General features: G+C 37.5%; 2 protein-coding genes across 2 annotated transcripts in view; both read left to right on the plus strand.

The window, feature by feature from the left end:
- Window positions 1-11,022, plus strand: part of LOC116782046 (macrophage mannose receptor 1-like) — a 33,321-nt gene extending 22,299 nt beyond the window's left edge. The window contains exons 21-30 of the mRNA XM_032678078.1: window positions 485-599; window positions 1,106-1,302; window positions 2,489-2,579; window positions 3,952-4,184; window positions 5,015-5,180; window positions 6,811-6,963; window positions 7,421-7,537; window positions 7,746-7,907; window positions 9,535-9,567; window positions 10,195-11,022. Coding sequence (XP_032533969.1) covers window positions 485-599; window positions 1,106-1,302; window positions 2,489-2,579; window positions 3,952-4,184; window positions 5,015-5,180; window positions 6,811-6,963; window positions 7,421-7,537; window positions 7,746-7,907; window positions 9,535-9,567; window positions 10,195-10,364 — 1,437 coding nt within the window. The 3' untranslated portion in view covers window positions 10,365-11,022. The remainder of the gene's footprint in view (window positions 1-484; window positions 600-1,105; window positions 1,303-2,488; window positions 2,580-3,951; window positions 4,185-5,014; window positions 5,181-6,810; window positions 6,964-7,420; window positions 7,538-7,745; window positions 7,908-9,534; window positions 9,568-10,194) is intronic.
- Window positions 11,023-13,132: 2,110 nt separating this feature from the next.
- Window positions 13,133-23,318, plus strand: part of LOC116782036 (macrophage mannose receptor 1-like) — a 30,795-nt gene continuing 20,609 nt past the window's right edge. The window contains exons 1-10 of the mRNA XM_032678064.1: window positions 13,133-13,300; window positions 14,503-14,676; window positions 15,067-15,228; window positions 16,139-16,252; window positions 17,342-17,488; window positions 18,704-18,886; window positions 19,778-19,932; window positions 21,101-21,214; window positions 22,084-22,199; window positions 23,080-23,228. Coding sequence (XP_032533955.1) covers window positions 13,213-13,300; window positions 14,503-14,676; window positions 15,067-15,228; window positions 16,139-16,252; window positions 17,342-17,488; window positions 18,704-18,886; window positions 19,778-19,932; window positions 21,101-21,214; window positions 22,084-22,199; window positions 23,080-23,228 — 1,402 coding nt within the window. The 5' untranslated portion in view covers window positions 13,133-13,212. The remainder of the gene's footprint in view (window positions 13,301-14,502; window positions 14,677-15,066; window positions 15,229-16,138; window positions 16,253-17,341; window positions 17,489-18,703; window positions 18,887-19,777; window positions 19,933-21,100; window positions 21,215-22,083; window positions 22,200-23,079; window positions 23,229-23,318) is intronic.

The following is a 23,318-nucleotide window of genomic DNA, read 5'->3' on the forward strand; positions in this document are numbered from 1 at the left end:
AAAGGTTATTTTGTCTACTTTATGTACACTGCACTGCTATTGCATCCTCAAAACGTTAGGTCAATATGCCAAAAGATATTTCATAACTTTGACAGGATGAACAGTTGTAGCTACAGTCATTGGAAGCAGAACAAGGCACAGTAGGTCTCATTCCCTGCAGCTGTGTCACTCAAAGCCAAATTTTCTTGATTTCAAATGATCCCTCTGTTATTGCAGGAAGAAGGCAGATGAAAATGTGAAAAGGGATTATGTACTTGACCTCACTACAATAAGTTCAAATGATATAGACTCCTGCATTACACCTTGTGCAATGAGTGACGTTGCCTGGGTAGTCATACTGACTTTCTACTCTTGAGCTCTGTTACTTGTCTTAGCCCTGATTTCTTTTAGGAAAAACGTACATCCCATATGTAATTGATATTTGTCACATACTACAGTTCCATTCTTTGCTAGTTTGAAAGATGTCCTTGCTTTTTTTTTCTAGTGTTTCAAAGTATTTTCTTCCAATATAACAAGAAAGCTCATGTGGCATGATGCACGAGATGCTTGTATCAGTCTGGGAGGAAACCTGGCTACCATACCAAATGAACTTATACAAGGTATATGGGCTCTATTGAAAGAAAAATATATTAAGTTCTAGCTAAAGGATCTACTATACTGTCCACTACAGAATATGGGATTAACTGCTGAAAATTGCTTATCAGCCATGTCAATTTACGGTTTGTTTTAACTCCAAAGTGCAAAGCAATAGCTAAATTATTACATATAAGAAATAACGTGTGTTTCTAGATCTTTCAGTTGCTCAGTTTTCATGAAACTTCCTATGTGTTTTGAGTGTGGTTGCACAGGTCTCTCAAACTAACAGAAATCTGTATTTTCTGTCTCTCTCACTGGCAATATGATTTGCTGAAGCACTGCTTGTATATACATGGTGGGGAAGGGATGTTTATCTAAATATTTAATTAAAAGGCAGATGGGCTCTTTAGTAGAAAATGTTATCCTTTTAATACAGGCCCAGTTCTGGGCATTTGCACATTTTCCTGGTTTTGGGGAAAGTAAGTCATGATGAGCTTTCCTTAATAAAAAAATCTTTGCTTCCCTTCAGCTTTCCTCTTCTATCATTTGAAGGATGCCACAACTGATGTTTGGATTGGGTTGAATGACATCAACCAAGAGTCCACATTTCTTTGGACGGATGGAAGCACTGTTTCCTACACCAACTGGGTTAATGGTGCACCAGAACAGAAACAAAGCTACTTTGACTATTATGACTTTGAAACATTGACAGATGTCACTGTGGAGGTATAGGAAATTTAAGTATATCTTAGGCAGCTAGATGATTTTCTAAAAGAGAAGTTACAGCGACAAAAACAAGATGCTGAAACAAGTTTTTTTGTAAGCAAAATGGGACTTAGCAAGTCGTCTGATAAAGATTCCAAATACACCCAAAATATTTGGCAAAGGTTCTGAAGAAAAGGGGCTTCATGCCTTCCATCTGACCTGTTGCAAAAGACCAGTTCTGTAAAAGAAGCTGGGAGAGGTTTATATTACATCAGTTCCCCCACAAGCTGCATTATCACAAATTTTAAAGTTGCAACACCAAACACAGAAAAGTTATGATAAACCAAAATTAAGATTGTTCATTCAACAATAATTTGTCTGTTTCTATGTTCCATTCCTGGCTAATGTGCTCTCACACTGCTTTACTACTTTCTGATGGTACAAACTGATATATTCAATGAACTTACTATTTCTCTGCTGAAATTCAATCTCTTTTCCAAAGGAGAGAGTTTCTGAGGAAATGATTGGCAGCTAGACACCCAAGACTTTTAACATCTACCATCAGTCAACTTTCTGATGACTAAAACTTATTTAAATCAGCTTAATGAGAAACTTGGATTAAATGCTGAAAGACTGTCATGGCTAGACTTGAAATCAGGGGAGTAATAAAGGAAATATTGAAGCAATTAAACATAAGGAAGTAAAGGAAATATTTGGTTGTTGCTAAAGATGTCTGATAGTCATAACTTGATAATGACTACAAAGCACCAGCAAAGAGTATCTGCTTTCTACAAGAGAGTCTGCTTCGATTAAATCCAGACTAGTATTTTAATAATAGTTCTTATTTTGTTTTTCTCCAAGCAGATCTACATAATTGTAAATTAGAACTAAGAAGTTATATTATAGGTACCCTAGTCTTTTCGAAGTCATTAAAGGATTCTTAATGAAATTGGTAAGGTTGTTTTTAATTGACTTCTTTCAGACCTTGACTGGCACTGGTAAATGCCTGGTTCAAATTTAAGGGGTCACTAATAAATACCAGTTCAAGCTGTTTGGCAGAAACCTAGGAATTTTGAACTAATTACATAGGTGTTCAATGAGCTTCTCTCCTCTCTGCTATTAGGCTTGCAGCAGCAGTATAAGAGCTTCAGCTCACCACCTCCTCATTGCCCTTTTAAATGCCTGTGTATCTTTCCCTCTCCTTCAGACAGATTGTGTGTTCATCATGAAGTCAGATGGGAAATGGAGAGATGATAGCTGTGACAACGAGAGAGGCTATATATGCCAGATGAATTCACGTGAGTTCTATTCAACCCAGTCTCCTAACCAGGAAGAGTATCTTAGTTAGATAAGCTGAATAGATAAACCAATGTGATTTCTTCCAGCTTTGTCTCATTCTTTCATAACTCCACCAATCTTAAGGCAGTACTATAGACTAGTACTGTCTAGACTATAATTTGTTCCACAGAAAGTGTTGAAGAGGAATCACTATCTTAACAGGGGGGTTGTACCTAATTATGAATAATACTAGATAATAAATGAAAATGAATTTCTTCTCTTCGAAATATGAGGGTTATAGGCATCCTGTTTAAGTGCATGTGTAAATCTGTGTTTTTACAGTGATCTTCCCATTGTCCTGGCTCTCTCTGAGCAGAGCATTTAATCCTCTCTTAACATTTCTACTGAATGCCATATAATGTCAATTAAAATGTACAGCTTCTTGAATGTGCCTTTATTGTAGAAGAATATTGTTATTTTTCTTATAACAAATGAGTAATGAATGTTGACTTTCCTCCTCTAGAAATGTAATTATAAAAATCCCAGCTGTCCAATCATATAATGGGAGTAGAGAAGGCAAAGCACAGATAGCAGAACAGTTTTGCCAAACATTCTTGCCTCAAATTTATTACAACTTCAGAAAAAATTATTCCCTGACCCCTCATTTCAATTAACTCCTGCAACCTGTTCACTCTCAGCACAGATAACTTGCCTGTGAGGACTCCTTCCCTGCACTGCAAACGTATAGTTTTATGGAGGCATTTTTAATTTGCTTAATCCCAGTTACAGCTCTTCTGAATATACTTACAGTCTCAAGGGTGGAAATATACATTGCCTGACTCAAACATGCAGGTAACATTCTGGTGCTCCTTACAGACAGGCCAACAACTTGGAGTCAGTAACGAGTGGCGATCAATTAACATCAGGCGTCAGCGTCTCAGACTGAGATTGCAGAGTACAACAGTTAGTGACTTAAATGCCTTACCCTAAGTCCTCTCCACCAGTGATCTGAAATAGATGTATACTCAGGTATCCAGATTTAGTCAAATATCTTAAAGCACAGAAGCTCAAATATCCAATTTAGGAGACTCAGTCTGGGCCAGTCAAATCATTAGCAAGCATACTCTCTACTTCATTTCATCCAGGATTTCACTCAGCTCATTACATTAATCAATTTGATCCATGTTTTAAAAGTTTGGTTTGGATTGTTTTGTTTTGTTAGGTTTTTTTGTTTTGTTTTGCTTTTTAATTTAGGTGTTTTGTTTTGTTTTTTTCATGAACTTAAATAAAGATTCTGACTTATTGACTAGACCTTTTAACCAAATTTTTTTTTAGCTTCCATGACAGAGAACAATATATTGCAAATTCATGCATTCAGGTTTTTTTCCGTAGTTCCCGCAGAGCCTGAAGTACCAACAACAAACCCAGCCTCTGGCTTTGCCCATTATGGTGACAGTAGCTATTCAATCATTTCATCTGAAATGCAATGGGAAGAGGCCAGAAAAAATTGTCAAGACAAATCTGCAGAACTTGCCAGAATTTCAGATGCTTACATCCATTCATTCCTGTGGATCCAGACGTTGAAATATGGAAAACCCGTATGGATTGGTCTTCACAGCAATATGGTAAGTGCTAGACAGATGGGAGATGTGGGTGCTTGGTGAGCTCTCCTGCTCTTTACAGTCCTCTGGATGACCAGTCTATAACAGTGATGAAACAACTGTATCCTGCATGGCTTCACTGTGCAAATGCATAAAAATCTAGTGGTGCTGTTAGAGTTAGTCAAGGACTTTCACCCACCAAATGGGTTGAAGAATCACAGAAAAGGTTACACAAGAAGCAAAGCATGAAAGTAGAAAGTTCTAGAAACAATAAAAGAAATCAAGGCGCAGACTGAGTCACAAACCAGAATGTGCAGCCGTCATAAAGTGACTGTTAGCTGTTCTGAAAGTCAAACCCCCTGCTATACAGAGGACAACTTATAGCTATTATTATATTAATAAAAGTTATTATGAGTAAGTATTAGAGAGATATTTTAAAATTTAAGCTGGGTGTTTAATGTAAAGTAATCTTTATTCACCAAATAGCTCCCAGTTTTATTTTAAATAAAGCAGGGCAGAGGGGATGAATTCTCTGTAATTGCTTCTCTTGATTTGGGATTTACTAAATGACCTAAGTTGGCCTCATCTGACTTTCTTGCCATGTTGTAAAAGTTTGTGTTACTGCAGAAAAACCCTCTCAAAAGCAATGCAGTGTTGAACACTGTTCATATGTAGTTCTTGTATAACTCGGAGGGACCAGTGACATTGCTTAGAACAGTCATTCTGATTTAAAAAACCAGCATTTTTTTCTGAAAAAATCAAATAAACCTAGGATTTTATTTACACTATAACTATGTGTCAGAGCTTTTATGTAAAAAAAAATAAATATCTTACCAGAACTTCTTTGTTTTCAGACTGGTGGCTATTACAAATGGACCAATAACTGGAAAATTAGATACACGAAATGGGCAGCAGGGGAACCAAAGGAGAAAAATGCTTGTGTCTACCTGGATCTTGATGGTACTTGGAAAACAGCATCTTGCAATGAAAGCTACTCTTCAGTTTGCATGATATCAGATGGTAAGCAAAGGCATGTAACAATTTTAGAAACACACTCCTAATTCCACTAGTCTGCCTAATCCTAGAGACTTCACTCTAGCTCGAGCTAACCCTGCAGAGGAGTATGCTTCAGGGTAGCACCTACCTCCCTGCAGAATATGAATGTTTGTTATTGGATGATGAATGAATTAAGGCACAAGAAAAGCTCTGATACGATGGATATGGCTGCACTGCTTTCATGTAGTCATAACTGTTTCCATAAGATGAAGTTCTATCTTATTATAGAATTGTAGAATATGCTGAGTTGAAAGGGACCCATCAAGATCATTGAGTCCAAATCCTAGATCTGCGCAGGACAACCCAAGAATCACACCATGTGCCTGAGAGTGTTGTCCAAACCCTTCTTGAACTCTGTCAGGCTTTGTGCCCTTTCCAGTGCCCAACCACCCTCTGGGTGAAAAACCTTTTCCTGGTGTCTAACCTAAACGTCCCCTGAGTCAGCTTCATGATGTTTCTTCAAGTCCTGTCACTGGTCACAAGAGTGAAGACATCAGTGCCTGCCCCTCTACTTCCTCTCGTGAGGATGGTGAAGACCCCAGTGAGGTCTCCCCTCAGTCTCCTCTTCTCCAGGCTGAACAAACCAAGTGACCTCAGCTGCTCCTCATAAGGTTTCCTCTCCAGACCTTTCACCATCCTTGTGGCCCTCCTTTAGATGCTCTCTAATAGCTTAATGTTTTTTTTTTTGCTCCTTCTGAGACGTGACCATAAATCACACAAGTCTGTGTGTGATATAAGTAAGTGCTGGGAATGTGCACTGACTGTGCACAGTTTCCCTGTAGGAACTGGGGAAGTTCACACACAAGTGTCACTGAGCCAAAATACAGGCAAGAGTTTCACTTCCATTCACTAGTGCAGTGCTGATACAGGTGTAAGAGACTTGGGAATGTGAATGATATTTTAACTCTTTGCAGATGTATGCAGAGGCATGTTTGCTTCTAGATTTTGTAGAATTGTGTCATTTTCCCTCTAGGTTTTAAGGCTACATAATATAGTCTGTTGCTGATGTGAGATGCATAATAGATTTTGCTACTTGAAAGTGACTTCTGAATTAAACTTTCTAGCCATACATTTGGTTTGCATATGCCATGCAAGAACCATAGATCCATCAAAGTGAATTGGAGTTGCACCCATGATCGGAAACAGTCTAATTTGGCAGAGGCATGCTCCACTGATAGCTTTTTTTTGTATAAAGTGACAACATGCAGAGACCAGGCAGCCAAACATGAGACTGTGGCATTAATGATTCATTAGCCTATAACAGCTTTCTATGTTGTGATAACACAAATTTGAGATCTACATCATCCCTCAGGGTTTGTGTTCCTCATCGTATTGCCAAGGCAGTTAGTTAGATGTTGCAGGATGCAATTTGATTCCTTGTCCTAGGAAATGTGATTGGAGAAATAAGATATTTCGCATTTTTACTTCTTGGCTCTCCCCATTATCTGAACTAGGGGAATATAGGAAGAGTCAAGAGTATAGGTTCAGATAGCTAAAGCTGGGTGAGAGAAATCCCACTGTATTTACATGCTTATCATAGAATCATAGATGACTCATAATGCAATACTAATTTCATACCATATGACTTCTTTAGAGATGGCTCCTACGGATCCTGCTCAGCTGCCTGGAGACTGCTCTGAAGGAGATGAACTCCACGCTTGGATCCCTTTCCATGGTCACTGCTACTACTTTGAAGCATCAGCTGAGAGAAGCTGGGCACTGGCCTCCCTTGAGTGTGCTCGGTTAGGTGAGAGCCTTCCTTATCAAATAATAAGATTTGTACAAAAGTTCACACAAAACTCATGTAAAAATATAAAAACATTGATTTAAAAAAATACATTTGAAATACTTTATTTATCTACTAAGTTATTGTAAATCTGGCACAATGAAAATAAACTGGCACAATGAAAATAAACTGACACAAGTGACTTTGTGTGGCCTTCTGTCCTCTCAGGGGCTGCAGCTTTCCTGGGTGTAGACTTCCCCATCAGCTCTTGGCTTCTGGGCATCCTGGAGGCAGCTGTGAGGTGCTACAGCCACTGAGCACCTCCAGGTTACTGTGCTCTGAAAGGAGCAATGGAGAGACCAACAGTCTAGCATGCATAATACTGTTGAAAGCTGTTGTTTGTACAGACTTGAAAGCGAAGGTCAGTCCAGTAGTTACTCATGTAGGTTATGGTTATTTGCCTGCTAATGCCTTTCAGATGCTACCTTGGTTTCAGTAGAAAACATAGATGAATCCGACTTTCTGATCCATGAAATTCAGCCACTTGGAAATAAAGAAGGAGGCTTCTGGATAGGACTTTACCGAAATGTGGATGGTAATGTCTAACTTTCAATATTTAGTGGACAGGTGCTTTGCTAATATGAGAAAATTGAGGATTACTGTACTACAAAAAATGACATGGCCTTCTGCTGAAAAGTGTCCTGCTATAGATCTTTGAGTCAATTGCTGAGCTGAGAAGTTAAAATATTAATGAGATAAATTGTAAGGTTTTGGGTTTTTTTACTTCCTGTGTTTCTCTGTAGACCAGTGGTTGTGGCTAGATAATGCTGCACTGGACTTTGTTAACTGGGAGGAGAAAGAATTTGATGTGGAGCATCGATGCGTTGAAATAACTGCACCATCTGGTTATTGGGACAACAGTGATTGCTCTTCTGAGAAAGGATTTATCTGTAAAAAACCCAAAGGTAAGTCTTCAGTGAGTCAGCCCTTAGTGACAGAGCAGATCTGTTTACTAGTAACTGTTATAGCCCTCCACCACGTGTCTGGAAGTAAATTCTCTAACCATTTGTAGTTGCCTGTTTTTGCAGACTGCAAGCTCTTCACGTCATTGTCTGCAGTCATATGGGAACAGTGTAACACCCTGTATGCACTCTAAGTTGAGAATGAGACGTTCAGAAACTCTAGAGTACCTAACAAAGGCATTGATATGGCATCACTCAAACACCTGTGCAAGGGTATGACTGTTGCAAGAGCTATGTGTTGTAGCAGTTGTTATGCTCTTGCAGGGAGGAATCAATGTGAATAATCAATCTTCCTCTCCCAGCTTGTTATTCTCAAAAGTGATATTACCCAATGTCACAAACTGGCTTCATGTTGGCCTTGGCTCAACAACCTATAAGTAAAGTTAAATAAGTAGTAATGCCTCAGGGATACTGAAAGGTCATCTGTATTGCAATAATAATATAAAGAATACTTCCCTTCTAAATGAAAACTTCAAGTCAATACCGAAGCTGTCTTACCAACATTTCTGGAAAATTTCATGCAATACTGTATATGACAGACTAATATTCAGGAGGTAAAACACTATGTTATGTTCCCAAGTGGAGATACAAAGGAAGTAATTGTCTGAAAGAAAGCACTGTCATTCCATTCTCTTCAGTTAGGTGTTAAAAATCAATCTGTCTTACCTAAAAAATGGTAGGTTGAAATCTTTAAACCTTTCTATTTTCTTTTGTAGTAGCTGTGAGATCAGGTTTAATTCTCCAACTTTTGCATTTTGTATTGTCCCCATTAAATTGTGAGGAACATCTCTGTCCTATGCCAAAACCTCATTTCCTGTGTAAAGGCCGTTTTAAGATTCCTTTATTCAGATGGAAAGTTGAAAGGACCTGATTTCAATACTAAAGACATCTCAAGACACAGTAGTTCATGGAAAAATAACTGAAAATTTTGGGTTAGCATTTACTCAGTTTTTAATTAGAAAAACAAACTGAAATGTTACCAAGAAACTGTCATATCCCATGCATTGTTAATTTCTGTGCTTAAATCAGCACATGCCCATGGCAGTCAATCTGTTAATCCCTAGTAAAGATTTACTAAAAACATCCAAATTATATTCCATCATATTCCATCCTAGATAGTACTAAAATAATAAGGCAGCTTTAAAATCCATCAACTGAATCATAAGGTGCAGAATCCTGGTAGACATGCAGATATTCCTAAAATATGCTATGTAAAATTAATCTCCAGAGTGGTACATCATGTTCCTAGTACATTAAAATTAAGATTTCAGGAAAAATATTAAAAGGTATTTTTGAATGAACATAGAAAAGAGTCAGTATATGAATGTTGGTAGATATAAAAACAATATAAAATTTTAAAAGAATGAATATTAATAGTTTGGTAATGTTAAGTAGGAAGGTAAAAACCTTAGCAATGCATTTTTTGCCTCATTTATGTTGCCTTTTATAGAAGCCATATATGTTATTAATGCAATGGTGTACTTCAGGGGGTTTTGTTCCTGTACTATTTTAGCAAAACTTATGAATTCTAATAAAGTTTCATATAATTTCTCTCTGATATTCATGGAAGTTGAGCCAAGTGGGAGTCCTATACAGCAAAAAGGTAAGAGCTTTCATAAGAAAATTAACAAAAATCTAAATAGGAGAAGAGCCTGAGTTTTCCCAAATCACAGTCTTTTGGAGAACAAGTCCTGCTGACAGGGATGCATGATTAGCAGTCGTGCAGGATAATTCCATGACGCCTTTTATGTTCACAAGAGCTCTCAAACGTTCTTGGTCAACTGTACTGCTGCAGGGCTGACCCTGAGCTGACAACCTCAGCAGTGACCCAGCTTGTGACTGAGAACAGCTACAGAGTGCTTTAACTAACCTGTTAGAAACTATGTAGATGTACCTGCAAATTTCTTCCACAGGTATTATTGTAAATAATGTAACATAAATATATTGTAAAACTAATTTCCAAATAATTAGGATCCCATATCCATCAAAAGCATACATTTTCATTAAATTCTTACAGGTATCTACTGCATGCATTGTATGTCACTGTAATCCAGATCTACTAAAACCACGTTAGCTTTAGGAACAGAGACCTGGCTACTGATCAGTGACAATTCAGGGCTCGGATTTACAGCCTTCAAGTTCAGACAGGAGAGCCGATCTTCATGTTTTTCATGTTGTATGTGGAACAAAAATTACTATGGTCTCTCACAGTTATATGGATTCATTTCAGGCAAGGAAAAGAATGAAGAGGCTCGCCCACCTGTTCATGTCTCTGTTTGGTTGCTCATTTTCTTGGCTATTTTAACTCTCCTTGGATCTGGCATGTCAGCCTATTTCTACAAAAGAAAAAGACAAAACCAACTATCAACAGATCTTGGCAATGAGACACTATTAAAATGATGTGTCAGTGACTGAAGAATTGGTGAGAATGGGTCCTGTGGCATGTACCAATTCAGAGAAACAAGTTACTTGCTGAAACTTAAGGATATATCTGTTAAAAGTCTCTAGTGAGACCTTTAAATGTAATCTTAAACTAAATCCCTTTTCTCTTTTTGCACTAGTTGATTCTTTTGTATCATGCATATTTTACAAAATCAGAATTATGTATTGATGTTGTAATTTTTTAACAGTCAAGTTCTCAAGTGCCTTCTTAAAGACACTAATGCAAAAAAACTTGTAAAAAACAAATACATGAAAAAGGACTATAAAAGTCAACTAGAGAGATTGAATGTCCAGTGTGAATGCTATTTAGAACTCTATTCCCATGATTTTGTGGACACTGGCAAGAACTCAAAAATTGAATTCATTTTGCCCCACAAAATTCACTGCATCAGACCAGCCCTTTTATTGTTCCTTATGGCTGCATCCTATTACACTTACAAAACAGTGCTTCATATACTTATCTCAAATATCTTTGGGATAGAAAACCTTGTCATTTTCATTTTCTGAAAATACAGAGGAAAATACAGTACATGTTAGCAAAGGATATTAAGCTCAGGTGTAGGTTTTAACCTTTTTTTCAATCCGATAATATGATTGTTTTTATGAATTAAAATACTGTCACCCTTGTTCTTGCTTCTTTTTGTTAATTCTTTCAAATAAATAAATAAAATTTTTATTAGTATAATTTTCAGCTTCAGCATTCCCTGTGAATCAAGTGAGGGGAAAGGGGAAGGGAGGTGCTCCTGTCAGCACAGTAACTCTTTTGTCAGTAACAAGGAGGGCTTCTCTCCCCACCACTTTGAATTCAGCTTGAATAAGCATCGTGGCCATTTTTAAATGTGAGAAAAGGGAACTGAAAACTAAGGAATTGAACAGATGATTCTGTACTAGGAATCTGCAAGGCGACTAAGTTTAAGATGTCAGAAAAACAATGGAAAGCAGTACAAAGTAGCTTTTAAGTGAGCTGCAAATACAATTCAGACACTAAACACTTTATGGGAAAGAGTAATTAACACATAGCCCCAAGAAACATCTTGCCTTCCCCAGGCAGCACAGGGTCTACTGAGCAAGCTGAAAAGTTAAAAAACAAACAAACAAAAAAAAAAAAGGAAAGAAAGAAAAAGTAATGAAGATGCTTTTTTAGGCACTGAAATCCTGTTTTCTTGGTGTAAATGCAGACAAGAATGTAGCACATTGGTGAGAACAGGTTACTGCACAAGTGTTATGCAGCACACAGGACACTGATCCCAAAAGGTTTGTAATCAGCATCAAGCTGGTTGGTCATGTGAAAGGAGCAGCTCTGGATTCCTCTTTTAGCCTACCCCAGTGTCTGCACTAAACTCCCCCATCACTGTAGCCCTGGGGGGAATCCTCACAAGCACCCATTTAAAGGAGAAGGGGGAAAAAAACCAGGACCATATTGAGGTTGGCACTTTGTGAGGCAGAGAACAAAACTAGGCAGGAATTATGCTCTTCAGGTATTTTCCTTGGGATCCCCTTTGTCAGAGCTATTTCATTTTGTTATTTCAAATGTATCTGAAATATGGCTACTCTTGCAAGCCTTCCTCAAGCTAAGACCTCCCTGGCTGTCACCTGCAAATAGAATAGTTATTATTAAACAATTTATTCAATTCCTACTTTTCCTGTAATCTAGACTTTTTTTCCAGAAGATGTTTTTCTCTCTCACTACTTTCTACAGCCAAGTCGACAAGTTTATCCAGTTCTTGCAACAATTTTCCCCAACACCTTAAAAATAAAGCCAAAGATAGTTGCTGCTCCTATGACATCTACTCTTCAGCTTCTATATATATATCTCCCTACTGGCTATTTCACTTCTCGATTTTATTTCGTTATCACAACTTCTTTTAATTTCACTTATATAAATAAACAGAAGGAACAGCAGGACTTATCTGGATGTGAACATTTGCCAGTGTGGCTTTGCAACATAGTTGTACAAGAATTGCCATGCCAATATGAGTCTTCAGATAAGCACTTTGCTCACAGATTAAAAGGAGTTTTCCCAACATAGCTTGTGTTTGTCTTTGTCTTTGAACAGCCTCATTAGGAATTTCTCAGATAGATAAACACATCCTTTGGCTTGATAAAAGTATTAAAGTGTTCCAGGTAAAAGTTTCCCTTCTGTTACAGGGAGGCTTACCATTATCCTACAGCTTGAAGATCATTTCTTTCAGGTCTTTGACAAGAGGTTATGAACAGCCCAGCCCCAAACTGGGATCAAAGCAATCAGTGTGACAGTGAAAAAATAGCAAATTTAGCCTCAAAGTGAGCAAGAACTCATAAAGCACTAAATACTGCAGATCCTGTAAAATTTGCTCTTTATTCTAGGTATGTAGAGCTGTGACATTATAGCAACATACTGAATTACCAGGGTTTTATATCCCTATGTTTCTGAGATGTAAGGGTTAAATCAGAGACTGAGGTTTTTAATCAATGATATTTCACTGCAGGTTTCTTGTCACCAATTCTCAAGTTGCTTTTCCAGGTCTGTCCTGTGTTGCACCTCAAAAACCTACCCGTATATAATACTAGCAATGTCATGGAAGAAGACAAATGTCACCACCTCCAGTTACAAGGACGGAGACTTTAGTTTTGGAAGGGACTCTCTCTTCAAAAAGAAGTGTTTACAATGTGTCCTAGAGTTATTTCAAAATATCATGTGACAGGACATTTCCTTATTTAGAGTACAGAGCTTTATCCATCAACCCTTTGGCACAGAGAAGGACCCATTTCTATCCTCATTGAGAAGGATTTTTATTTATTGACAATTTTATAGTCCAACTTTTAGATGAATGAGAAGCAAGCTATCTTTGCAATGAGTTTCTCCAGGTTTCTTGTTTTTCTTTCCCTCATGCATGGTTCATTACAGTCATCAGGTAAGTTTCCTGTTGTTTTTGTGCTAAACTAGATATGAAAATGATTTTTCTTGGGAAGCTTGACAGTTTTAATGCATAGATTTTTCATTTTGTACTTGCTATAAGATATGATACATGATCTAAATAGTATATTGGGTATTATCCTGGCAGTTCTTGATTCACAGAATAAGAGGGGAGGAGTAGGGATGTTGGAGAAAATGGAGGTAATAAAAGCAGGATTTTTAAACTGGAATTTTTTTCTGTAGAAATATTCAATCAGATGGCACTATGTGGGATGGCAAGGAGAGATGAGGAAGCAGGGAGCTTTTTCTTTTACCCTCTCATCACACCCATGGTGCAGCAAACAATCAAGGGGTTTTAGAGACATGTTTTCATGATAGCTGTGCAAGTTTCTCTTTCTGCCCCATGACATGAGGTATGAGAAGGAAGATCTGGCTCCTCCCCTCTATTCTGACCAAATTAGAAGAATAGCTCTAGTCTGAAGATGTATAACACTCTTTGGGTATAGCTATAGAGAGACATGGTAAAGCACTAATGTATGTAGAATTGAGTGAAGGAATGAGTTTTTGTGAATTTGAGACAGAGAGTGTATATCAGAAATTTCAGGATAAAAGAACAATCCCATAACACTGTGATAGTTTAAAAATATAAAGCACTGTTAACCTTAAAGAATCTGAGTTCAGGGTGAATATGCAAGACCTCTCAAGTGCAGAAATGTTACAACTGAAACCTAAAATTTTTACTGTGTAAATATGCCATGACTACCTGATCTGTATTCTCTCTGATCAGCTATCCTTTTTCTTTAAACAGTTAATGGATAGATGTGGTAATAGACTGAGTCATGCAGAAAACAATAATGCAGTTCACTCGTTGTCTCAGTTCTGCTTGAAGTTTTTCTGTCTTCAGGAACAGCAACGTATCCGCAACTTACCACAGAATTTGACTTGCCTACAGTGTGTATATATCAAGCTCTAAACACAGTACTTAAACACCTGATTTTACTAAAAGATTTTATTTATAATCTCTAGCTACATCAGGGAGGAAATTATATTAAAAATTTATTAAAAAAAGGTTGTGTGACCTCTCAGTTTAGATAGACAGATATACTGATAGATAGATCCATTACCAGGAAGTCAGATTTATGATTTTATTATTATTTTCATAGCTCTATTATTATTTTCTTAACCTTTTCTTCCCACTAGATATGTTTACATTAAAAGGAAATGCCAATGGAAAGCCCTGTGTATTCCCTTTCAAATACAAAGGCAAACAGTACAATGAGTGCACAGATGCTGGTAGGACAGATGGTTGGCTATGGTGTGCAACAACTGCAGATTTTGATGCTGATAAACTTTATGGATTTTGCCCACTAATAAGTAAGTCCTGCATACCATGTCAGAGTAGCCTATGGTTCATCTACACACTTACTTTCCTCCTGTGACTTCACCCTGGAATCTCATTTTCCCAATCAACAGATACGCCTGGTTTACCTAGTTTTGCATTTTAAGTATGAAAAAATTCAAAAACAAATCTTGAAAAACAATTCACTCCTGTATGAAAACCTAGAAATTTAAAATAATGTTTTAAATTTCAAAAGAATTACATATTTTTAAAAATTGATGCCTAGACTCATTTCATTTTTTTCTGATGCTTACAGTTAACAGTGTGCATCCTTAGATATTTTGCATTGTTACACACTTCATTTTCTTTCAGTTGGTGCAATGTGATTCTACTAGAATAGTGCTCTATGTCACTTCTTCTTCCAGATGACACAGAAAGATTTTGGATGGAAGATGTTTCAACTGGCATTCGTTATCAGATAAATTCAGAATCAGCTCTAACATGGCACCAGGCAAGGAAAAGCTGCCAGCAGCAAAATGCAGAACTACTAAGCATCACAGAGATTCAGGAGCAAGCATATATAAGAGGTAAAAAGACAGAGAACAAGACCTTAAAATGCTGTGATAAAGTTGACTACTTGATCATCTGTCTCAGCAAAGACAGGGTGTCAGAGGTGCTTCAGCAGCCTCCAAAAGAGGGATAGTCTGAACTGCCCTTCCACCGGGTGATGGGTTTTTTATGAAAGGTTGGTCACAAACCTCTGTGGGGGGGAAGAGGCCCCATCCCAGCTTTGTGCTCCAGATGGGAGCTCCTGCACCTTCTGCAGTCTGTCCCAGGGGAGGGTTTCTTCTGCTCACCTCTGTGCAAGGGCACTCATTGCTCAGCAGGGCTATGGTCTGGTCCTCAAATTACCTTTTTCTTCTGTGTTGCAAGGATTATTAATCTTTTCAGAAGATCATATGATGATAGTTAGATTGGTCTTAGTATGGGTACATTTTCATCCTTAAATTCCAAATAATTTCAGTGGATTTCAAATACAGGTATCACAATATCCATTTGGTTATAAGCAGTGTAAAGGAGGCTTTGAAACCACTCACATAGAAAAAAGTCTGGAAGCAACGGATTGACACACTGTCGTTGTCTCTTATTCCATGAATATAGTACAATTTAGTACAATTCCCTGATGAAAATCAGGTATTTTCAGCATCTCTTATGTTGTAATGAAACCAAGTGAAAGAAATAATTATTTAAGTAGTGAAATAAGATGTTAATTTGCCCTTTTAACTACTGAGACCTTCACTAAATCAATACAGATTCATTTACATATTTTACTTTTTGGAATCTGTGCATCTGAGTAATGCAGAAAGTACTGGTTTGGGGCTGGTTTCAACTAAGAAATATGAATTTCTTACTTCTGATTTAACTTCTTTCAGATGATCTTACTAAGAATGAGAATAGGGAGATAAAACCGAGGGATAATTTCTTTTTCTAATTTAGAGCTAACTAAAGAATTTGGGTTTGCATTCTGGATTGGACTGAACATTTTGGATTTTGACAGTGGATGGCAATGGGCCGGGGGCAGCCCTTTTAGATATTTAAACTGGGCTCCAGGTAAGAACTGTGCCTATTTTGTAATCTTTGAATGGATTCTGATAAGACACTAAAAAATAAAAACTACCTTAGCTACCTTTATTTCAGGAAAGCCCATTCTGATTTAGAACAGCTATTTTAAGAATTGCACTTTCAAATTCAGAGTTCACAGTGGACATCAGCTATAGCATATTATTCTATTTCCTAACCTAAACAGACAGCTTGTTTTGAAAGCAGAGTATCCTTTAAAGTGATATACAACCCTACACATCAAAGGTCAGAATTTTCCATAACATGTTGCCCAAGAGTATGTATGTAAATCAAATCTTCCAAAGGTAGCAAAATATTTAGAAAATAAGGGCACTATGTTGTCCGGAGAGATTCTTGATATTATTGAGAGGCTTATGGAGCCAGCTCATAATTCCTCAACAGTGCATGCAAAATTGCACTGGGCCATGTTGAGGAAGAGAGACAGAATTGGTTTATGGTGCTCCTCATAGCTAGGGAGTTCTCTGTGCTTGTTGGCTTTTTTGGTTCTGTGTTTCCTTTGTGCCATGAGTATTCCAAGCCATCTCTTAGTTTGGAAAAGTTACGATATAGTAAAGGAATAATTAAACTCTCCTGTAAGTTTTCAAATATTCTGTATCAGGAAATTGGCTTTATTGATTACAGAGGTTTGTACACACTGCAACAGAAGTGAGAAAAGCTATTACCTAGGAACTTAGAACTGTGAAATTCTTGAGATATACTGAAAAGACAATAAAACTTAAAACTCAATATTTCTAAAGTTTGGAAGTTTTTGACATAGGCTAAAGATCTAGTTTCAGCTCTTCTTCCTGTGAGCACTAGAATGTCAGGAAAAGAATTAGAAATTTCCCAGTGCTATCCTGAAAAAAAGTCAGTGGAGGGTCATTATTTCACTCTCAATGCATAGACTAAAAATAGTATCCTATAAACTATGAGGTAGTTACCCTGTAGGGAAGGGCTTCGTCATAATAATAATTCAAGGTTTCAGGAAAAGCTGATGTTTCTGCTGGTAATATTATGTTTCTGTTAATTTTTTTACTTTTTTTTTTTGCTGTGAGATTCTATTTTCTCTCTTACTCAAAGGAAGTCCTTTCCTACTCCCTGGGAAAATCTGTGGAGTGCTGAACCCCAGAAAGAATGCTAAATGGGAAAATCAAGCCTGCAACCAGAGACTAGGCTACATTTGTGAAAAGGGTATCTTCAGTTCAAAGCCTGACATTACATCCAAAGGTAGGTTGGTAAAACAAAAAGAAAGGTTTTTCTCCAACTCCTAGAAAGAGCAACTTGTAAAGATCAGCTAATGGTAAAAGGTATGCAACATTATTTTTCAACCAAGACATTAGAAACCTTTAGAAAATACAACTATACCTGACACACAGACTTTTATATAGTGCCTTTGTCCTTCCTTTTTGTGTTAAACATTCATAGGAGAACTTTATTGTTTTGTTCCATCATTCCATCATTCATTCTTGCAAGAGAGCTGGAAGCTGCCCTGTCATGGTAACCAATACCAAAAGGCAAATTTGCATAAATACAGTGTAAGTGTTATTCTCATTTGCTCCAATTAAGTAATTGCAGTTACTCATATGTTCATAAGAAAAATATTTCTCATTTAATGTCAACAGTATGCAATGCATTAGGTTCATATAAGCAGAGTAGGAGCAGCAACAACATTGACATAGACCTTGTTGCATTCATGGGCCACCCCAACACAACAGCATGGTAATGAACATGTCCCGTGCAGGAGGAATCCACTGGAAACTGTTGTCTGGGAATGTTATTAAAGCTACTTTTAAAGAACAAGTTATATCAAACAAAGTAGAGAAATAATTTCAGAAAATCTTCATTGCAGTATTAACCTTAAAAAGAAATGCAGGGTTCTGTTTTTAAAGTAAGCTTAAGGTAAGTTTTTAGGAATCTAAGTAATAAAAAAGCCACTAAGTTAATACGCAAAGTACCAGATCTCTGCTTATTTGTAAGGTTTAGTGACCTGCAGTTACCAAAGAATTACTTCATGCTCTTCCATATCTGACAAATATGTGTGTTTGCAAGAAACCATTGAGCAGCAGGCACAGCCCAGTGTCAGACACCACAGGCAGCACGGAAACCACGACACACTGACCAAATGTCTCCGAGGGACTGAGAGGGGAGATGCTGATGTCTGCCTTGGTCTCTCTTTCTTCCCAGAGCATTATTTCAAATTGCATTGCCCACATAATGTGAGCATTTTTTGATGGTTCTCTGTTTAAGGAGACATCATTCTATTTGCATATTTAGCATACTGTGCCTCAATGATATTTGGTTTCCATTTGAATATATTTTGCATTGCCAACTACAGCTTTATATTTATTCATTTAGTCCAGATTTTGTAAAGAGTACTTGAGAGACCTCTTTCTAGTGTTTTCTATTTTTCTCTTGTTCTGAAAAATTGTTCTTGCATTTTAGGGGAATTGAGGCCTGTTAAATGCACAGATGGTTGGTGGCCATACGCAGGTCACTGCTACAGCATTCACCGGCACCCCAAAACATGGAAAGATGCTCTGACTTCATGTAAGAAGCAAGATGGAGATTTGGCAAGTGTCCACAACATTGCTGAATACAGCTTTCTAGTGTCACAGCTTGGTTACAGTGAGTATATATGTAGACCTGTACTGGGATTGCCCCATTTCTAACATAAAAGTGGAACTTCACATTAAATATTAATGCTTCCTCTGAAATATCATAAGTGGAAGGCTGAATCTGATTGTGTTCATTTATGTTGTTGCTGTTGCATAAACATAGAAGTATATTTATGTTTATCCAGAAATAGTCTACATTGTAAAACATTATAAAGGAGAAGAAGAAAACAAAAAAAAAAGGTATTCCTCCCAGGGACACATGAAGATCTCTAAAGATTGCATTTTTGGCACCTACATTCTATGTTCAATGGCTTCAGAACTGAGCTCCAAACCTAGAAGATAAACTTATTGCTGAGACTAAAACCTCTTTCTGAGGCTAACCTCTTGCTATATATCCTTCTAAGAAAACAATATCTTTTCACTTCCGATATTCCTTGGGTCTGCAGTGACCAGTCCTGACACTTGCTGCAGATGCTGGCCTTGGTGAACACACCTGATGGGCCAGTACAAATCCTCCAATGCTTCCCTAATAAGGGGATGTACTGACAGGTGTCTTCATGGCTTGGACTTAGTATGATCTCATGAGAGGTGGGACACTTACAGCCACTCACTGTCTCTATGCTCAAGACCATTTTGTTCTGAATCACAGAAAGTTTGCAAAAATCTTCTGCCAGCTGTAAAAAACCTTACGTTTATTAAACTCAGCTTTTCTGAATGGCATCTGATGCCGTTTCACAAGACATCTTATACAGACCTCAGAGGGAAACAGCGTTTTTATTAAAGCACAAAGACTACCTCTTGTGTACCACATCCCAAATTTATCAGTCCCTGGTTGTTCAGCATACGAAAACATTCACTGCACAGTGGACAGTAAGCAAACCTGTTTCTTGTCATGCTTCAGAGCCAATGGAAGAGCTATGGCTGGGTCTGAACGACCTGAAGACTCACTTCTATTTCGAGTGGAGTGACGGGACTCCTGTGACGTTCACCAAATGGCAACGCAGGCATCCCACCTACAGGAATGGTCTGGAGGACTGCATTGTTATGAAGGGGCAGGTATATGCATGCAGTCATTTTTTAGTAATGTAAGTTAATAATTATATCAGCCTGAAATCACTTACATGATATGCTTACGTATGTATAATTCTTTATCTTAGTTTTCCTCCAAAATTTGGCATTAACCAGAAGAGAAGTTCAGAGGTCAGGAGAGATCAGAAAGAGAGAGGCAGCATTTTCATAGTGCTGTCTCCTGAAATTCCTTATCTGGTGAAAAGTTTGATCCAGAAATTTTATGTTATATTCTTTCCCTTGGTTGCAGCAAAGAAAAAGTTTAAAGCTCTGGGAGAGGAATGGGGATGAACTAGTTAATACCTTATGTGAGTACCTTATATGCTATTTGCATGCTTCATGTTCCAATCCAATAGACCATTATGTCCCTCAATGTCACATCACTGAAGCATGGTATGGAGGCAGGGAGACCTGGCACTAGGGCATGTTTCTTCAGCTGTCACCTCCCTGTCAACTAATGTAATATTGTACGGTGTTTCTGACTGCTTGACTCAGAAACTTTATTTTCTTGCAAAACATGGTTGCTTGATACATCTACACGCATGCGCATGCACACGCACACAAAGAAGCGTAATGAATTTTGAAATAAACAATTTGAAAATGCTACTATGAAAGACATGCTATTATTGAAAGAACCATTATATCACAAAATAATGCTAATGCTTGCCAGGATTAGGCATCAATAGATTTGATCCTAAACCAGATTTCATAGAGAGAAAAAGCTCCTATTTCAATTTTATTTTTTACATAATCTATTCTTTTAAAAGTCATCAGTCATATTCAGAGTCTTTGATGGATAAAACAGATTTACTGCAACCCTATCAGATGTGTGTAATTTCAGTTTAACTGATCTTTTTTCTAGAAGTGTAGTGAAATAATCCTACTTTAAAAGCAGATCCCTTAGCCTCAGATGAGATGTATCTTTACAAACCCTCTCATTAAATAGTTATGATAGGAAGAAATGCTGAGATTTAACAATGTTATTTATTTCCTTCTTTCACCTGAAAACAGCATTAAAAGGATTTTAAATCAATACTGACAGATGTGGGTTTTTTTTAATAACTCTCCAATCAGCCTTGCGAAGAAAGAGGAAAAACACCAGTTATGTTTATGAATGCCCTGCTTTTACATTTGTTTCTTCTCCCTACTATTCTAGGATGGATACTGGGCAACTAATGTTTGTGATAAGCAACTTGGTTACATCTGTAAAAAGAAGCCTTCATTACAATCCTTTGAAAAAGAGACAATTGAGGACCCAGGCTGCCAGAAAGTAAATGCTGTCTCATAAATAATAATGTTTGGAAAAATGTGTAGAAGTTAATTTACGGGTTCTTGTTTCTTTTGGATACTGTGTATCTTCTAGAAAATCTACTCTTGAGGAAATCTAATTTTTTCCTCCTAGCAACTTACTAATGTATGTGCATTTTTCATTTTTATTCTGAAAATTCTCAAGAAAGTCGGATTCATTTACATGTACATGAATATTGCCTTTCCCTCCATTTCCAGATAAGCCACCCTGTAATTCAGAAAACTATTGTGTGTTTTGGTCAGCACAGTTCTCTCTAAGAGCAGGAAGAAATAGGAGTGTTTTACTGATATTCCTCCTTTCCACCCTCCCTACAAACAAGCACTATCTGGATTCCTCGTGGCTCAGAAAATCTCACCCTTTGCACTTGGGGATGGCAGGGGCAGCTTTGGGAGGCTGTGCTTGTATGTGAATTCATTTCCATATTGCAATAATTTTGTATTTCATTATATCTTATCCTGCAGCTCTGGAAAGCTGGAGCTGCAGGTCACCCTGAATGAATCATGGGCTCCTCACAGACTCAGTTTGTGTAATCCTATCCTTACAGAACACTGCAAAGCAATAGCAAATATCACAGTCACAATTTTCTTTGAAAATTCTTGTACACGTAAAAGAAATGAAAACTAAGATGTTAATGTCATCCCTTAAACAAAAAAAAAGCCTCCTGTAGGAGTGAACAGCACCAAAAATAGCTTTTATTTATTAACAGATTGGCCCAGTCTCATCTTAGTTTTAAGCTCAGCTGCAATGAATATTTATACACAGAAGAGTAGAACAACTTCTACACTGAAGTCTCTTTCCATTGCACATTAAAAGCCTTATGTTTGTCACAGGGTTGGAAAAGATATGGTTTTCACTGTTACTTGGTGGGTTCTGCACTTTTGACGTTCTCAGAAGCAAATAAGACATGTGAACAGAGCAACGCTTATCTAGCTACGGTGGAAAGCAGGTGGGAAAATAATTTAAAAAAAAAATCAGTGCTTTTAATGGAGAAACTTGCAAAAATGTGTCCATTTTTTTAATCCTTTAAAGAGTTTTATCAGCACTTCTCAAAAAAATTTATAGCAATAAGCCACATAAAGATTATCCATGCAGGAAAAAAACCCTAACCAAACACCCCAATGTTTTAGGGCTTTCTACTTTATTATAGCAGTTTTCATATTCGAGGGGGTTCTTGAGTTAAAGAGTTTTCTGTTATCTTTCAATTAATAATTAAAGAAACTTCTGGGTTTTTTTTTTTGGGGGGGGTTGGTTGTTTTGGGAATGGTTTTTTTGGTTATGTTTTTTTCTGTTTTCTGGTTTTTTTCATCTACTTGTTGACTGGTGTTCTGGTATCATGAAAGGAAAGCTTTAAAAAATATTTTCCTAAACTACATTTTAAGCCAAATTCTGAACAAATGTGGGAAATCTTCCCCAGGACCTGCCTCCTCCTGCAGCCAGAATGTATAATCTCTAACCTACCCACATCTCAGCCAGGCTTTGCAGGCTTTATGGCCTCTGAGGAACATGACTGCTGTCAGAGGTGATGGCTTGGTCCTGTCTTGGTGGTCTGTTTGAGGCACCTCAAAGATTCGGCAAGACAATGAAAATAGTAGAATACAACTAGAAGCCCATATAAGCAGTGATTTGTGACCTTTCAGATGCCTTTAGCTGAAAAGAGAAAGTTGTCCCTTATGAAATTCTTTCGACTGCAGTTTAAAGCCTACTGAGGTTTTGCCTGAACTTCACTGAGGAGCTGTTGCTTTGGGGTCACATTAGCCTAACTCTGTATCATTTAGATCAATATTGCAAGGTAACAGGCTGTGAATTAACCCTGTTTTCCGCTGCAGAAATGAGCAAACCTTTCTGGTTAGTCTGGTGGGGCTGAAGTCTGAAAAGTATTTCTGGATTGGTCTCTCTGACACAGAAGAAAGAGGGAGTTTCAGGTGGACCAATGGTGAAACTCCTCATTTCACACACTGGAACACAGCAATGCCAGGTAAATTCTGCATGGACTCAAACCCTGTGACAGGAGTGCAGCTGCAACTCACATGGGTTTCTACTTTCAATCCCCTGGAGTTAGAAATGA

The sequence above is a fragment of the Chiroxiphia lanceolata genome, chromosome 1 (assembly GCF_009829145.1).
Source record: "Chiroxiphia lanceolata isolate bChiLan1 chromosome 1, bChiLan1.pri, whole genome shotgun sequence".
NCBI classification, from domain to species: domain Eukaryota; kingdom Metazoa; phylum Chordata; class Aves; order Passeriformes; family Pipridae; genus Chiroxiphia; species Chiroxiphia lanceolata.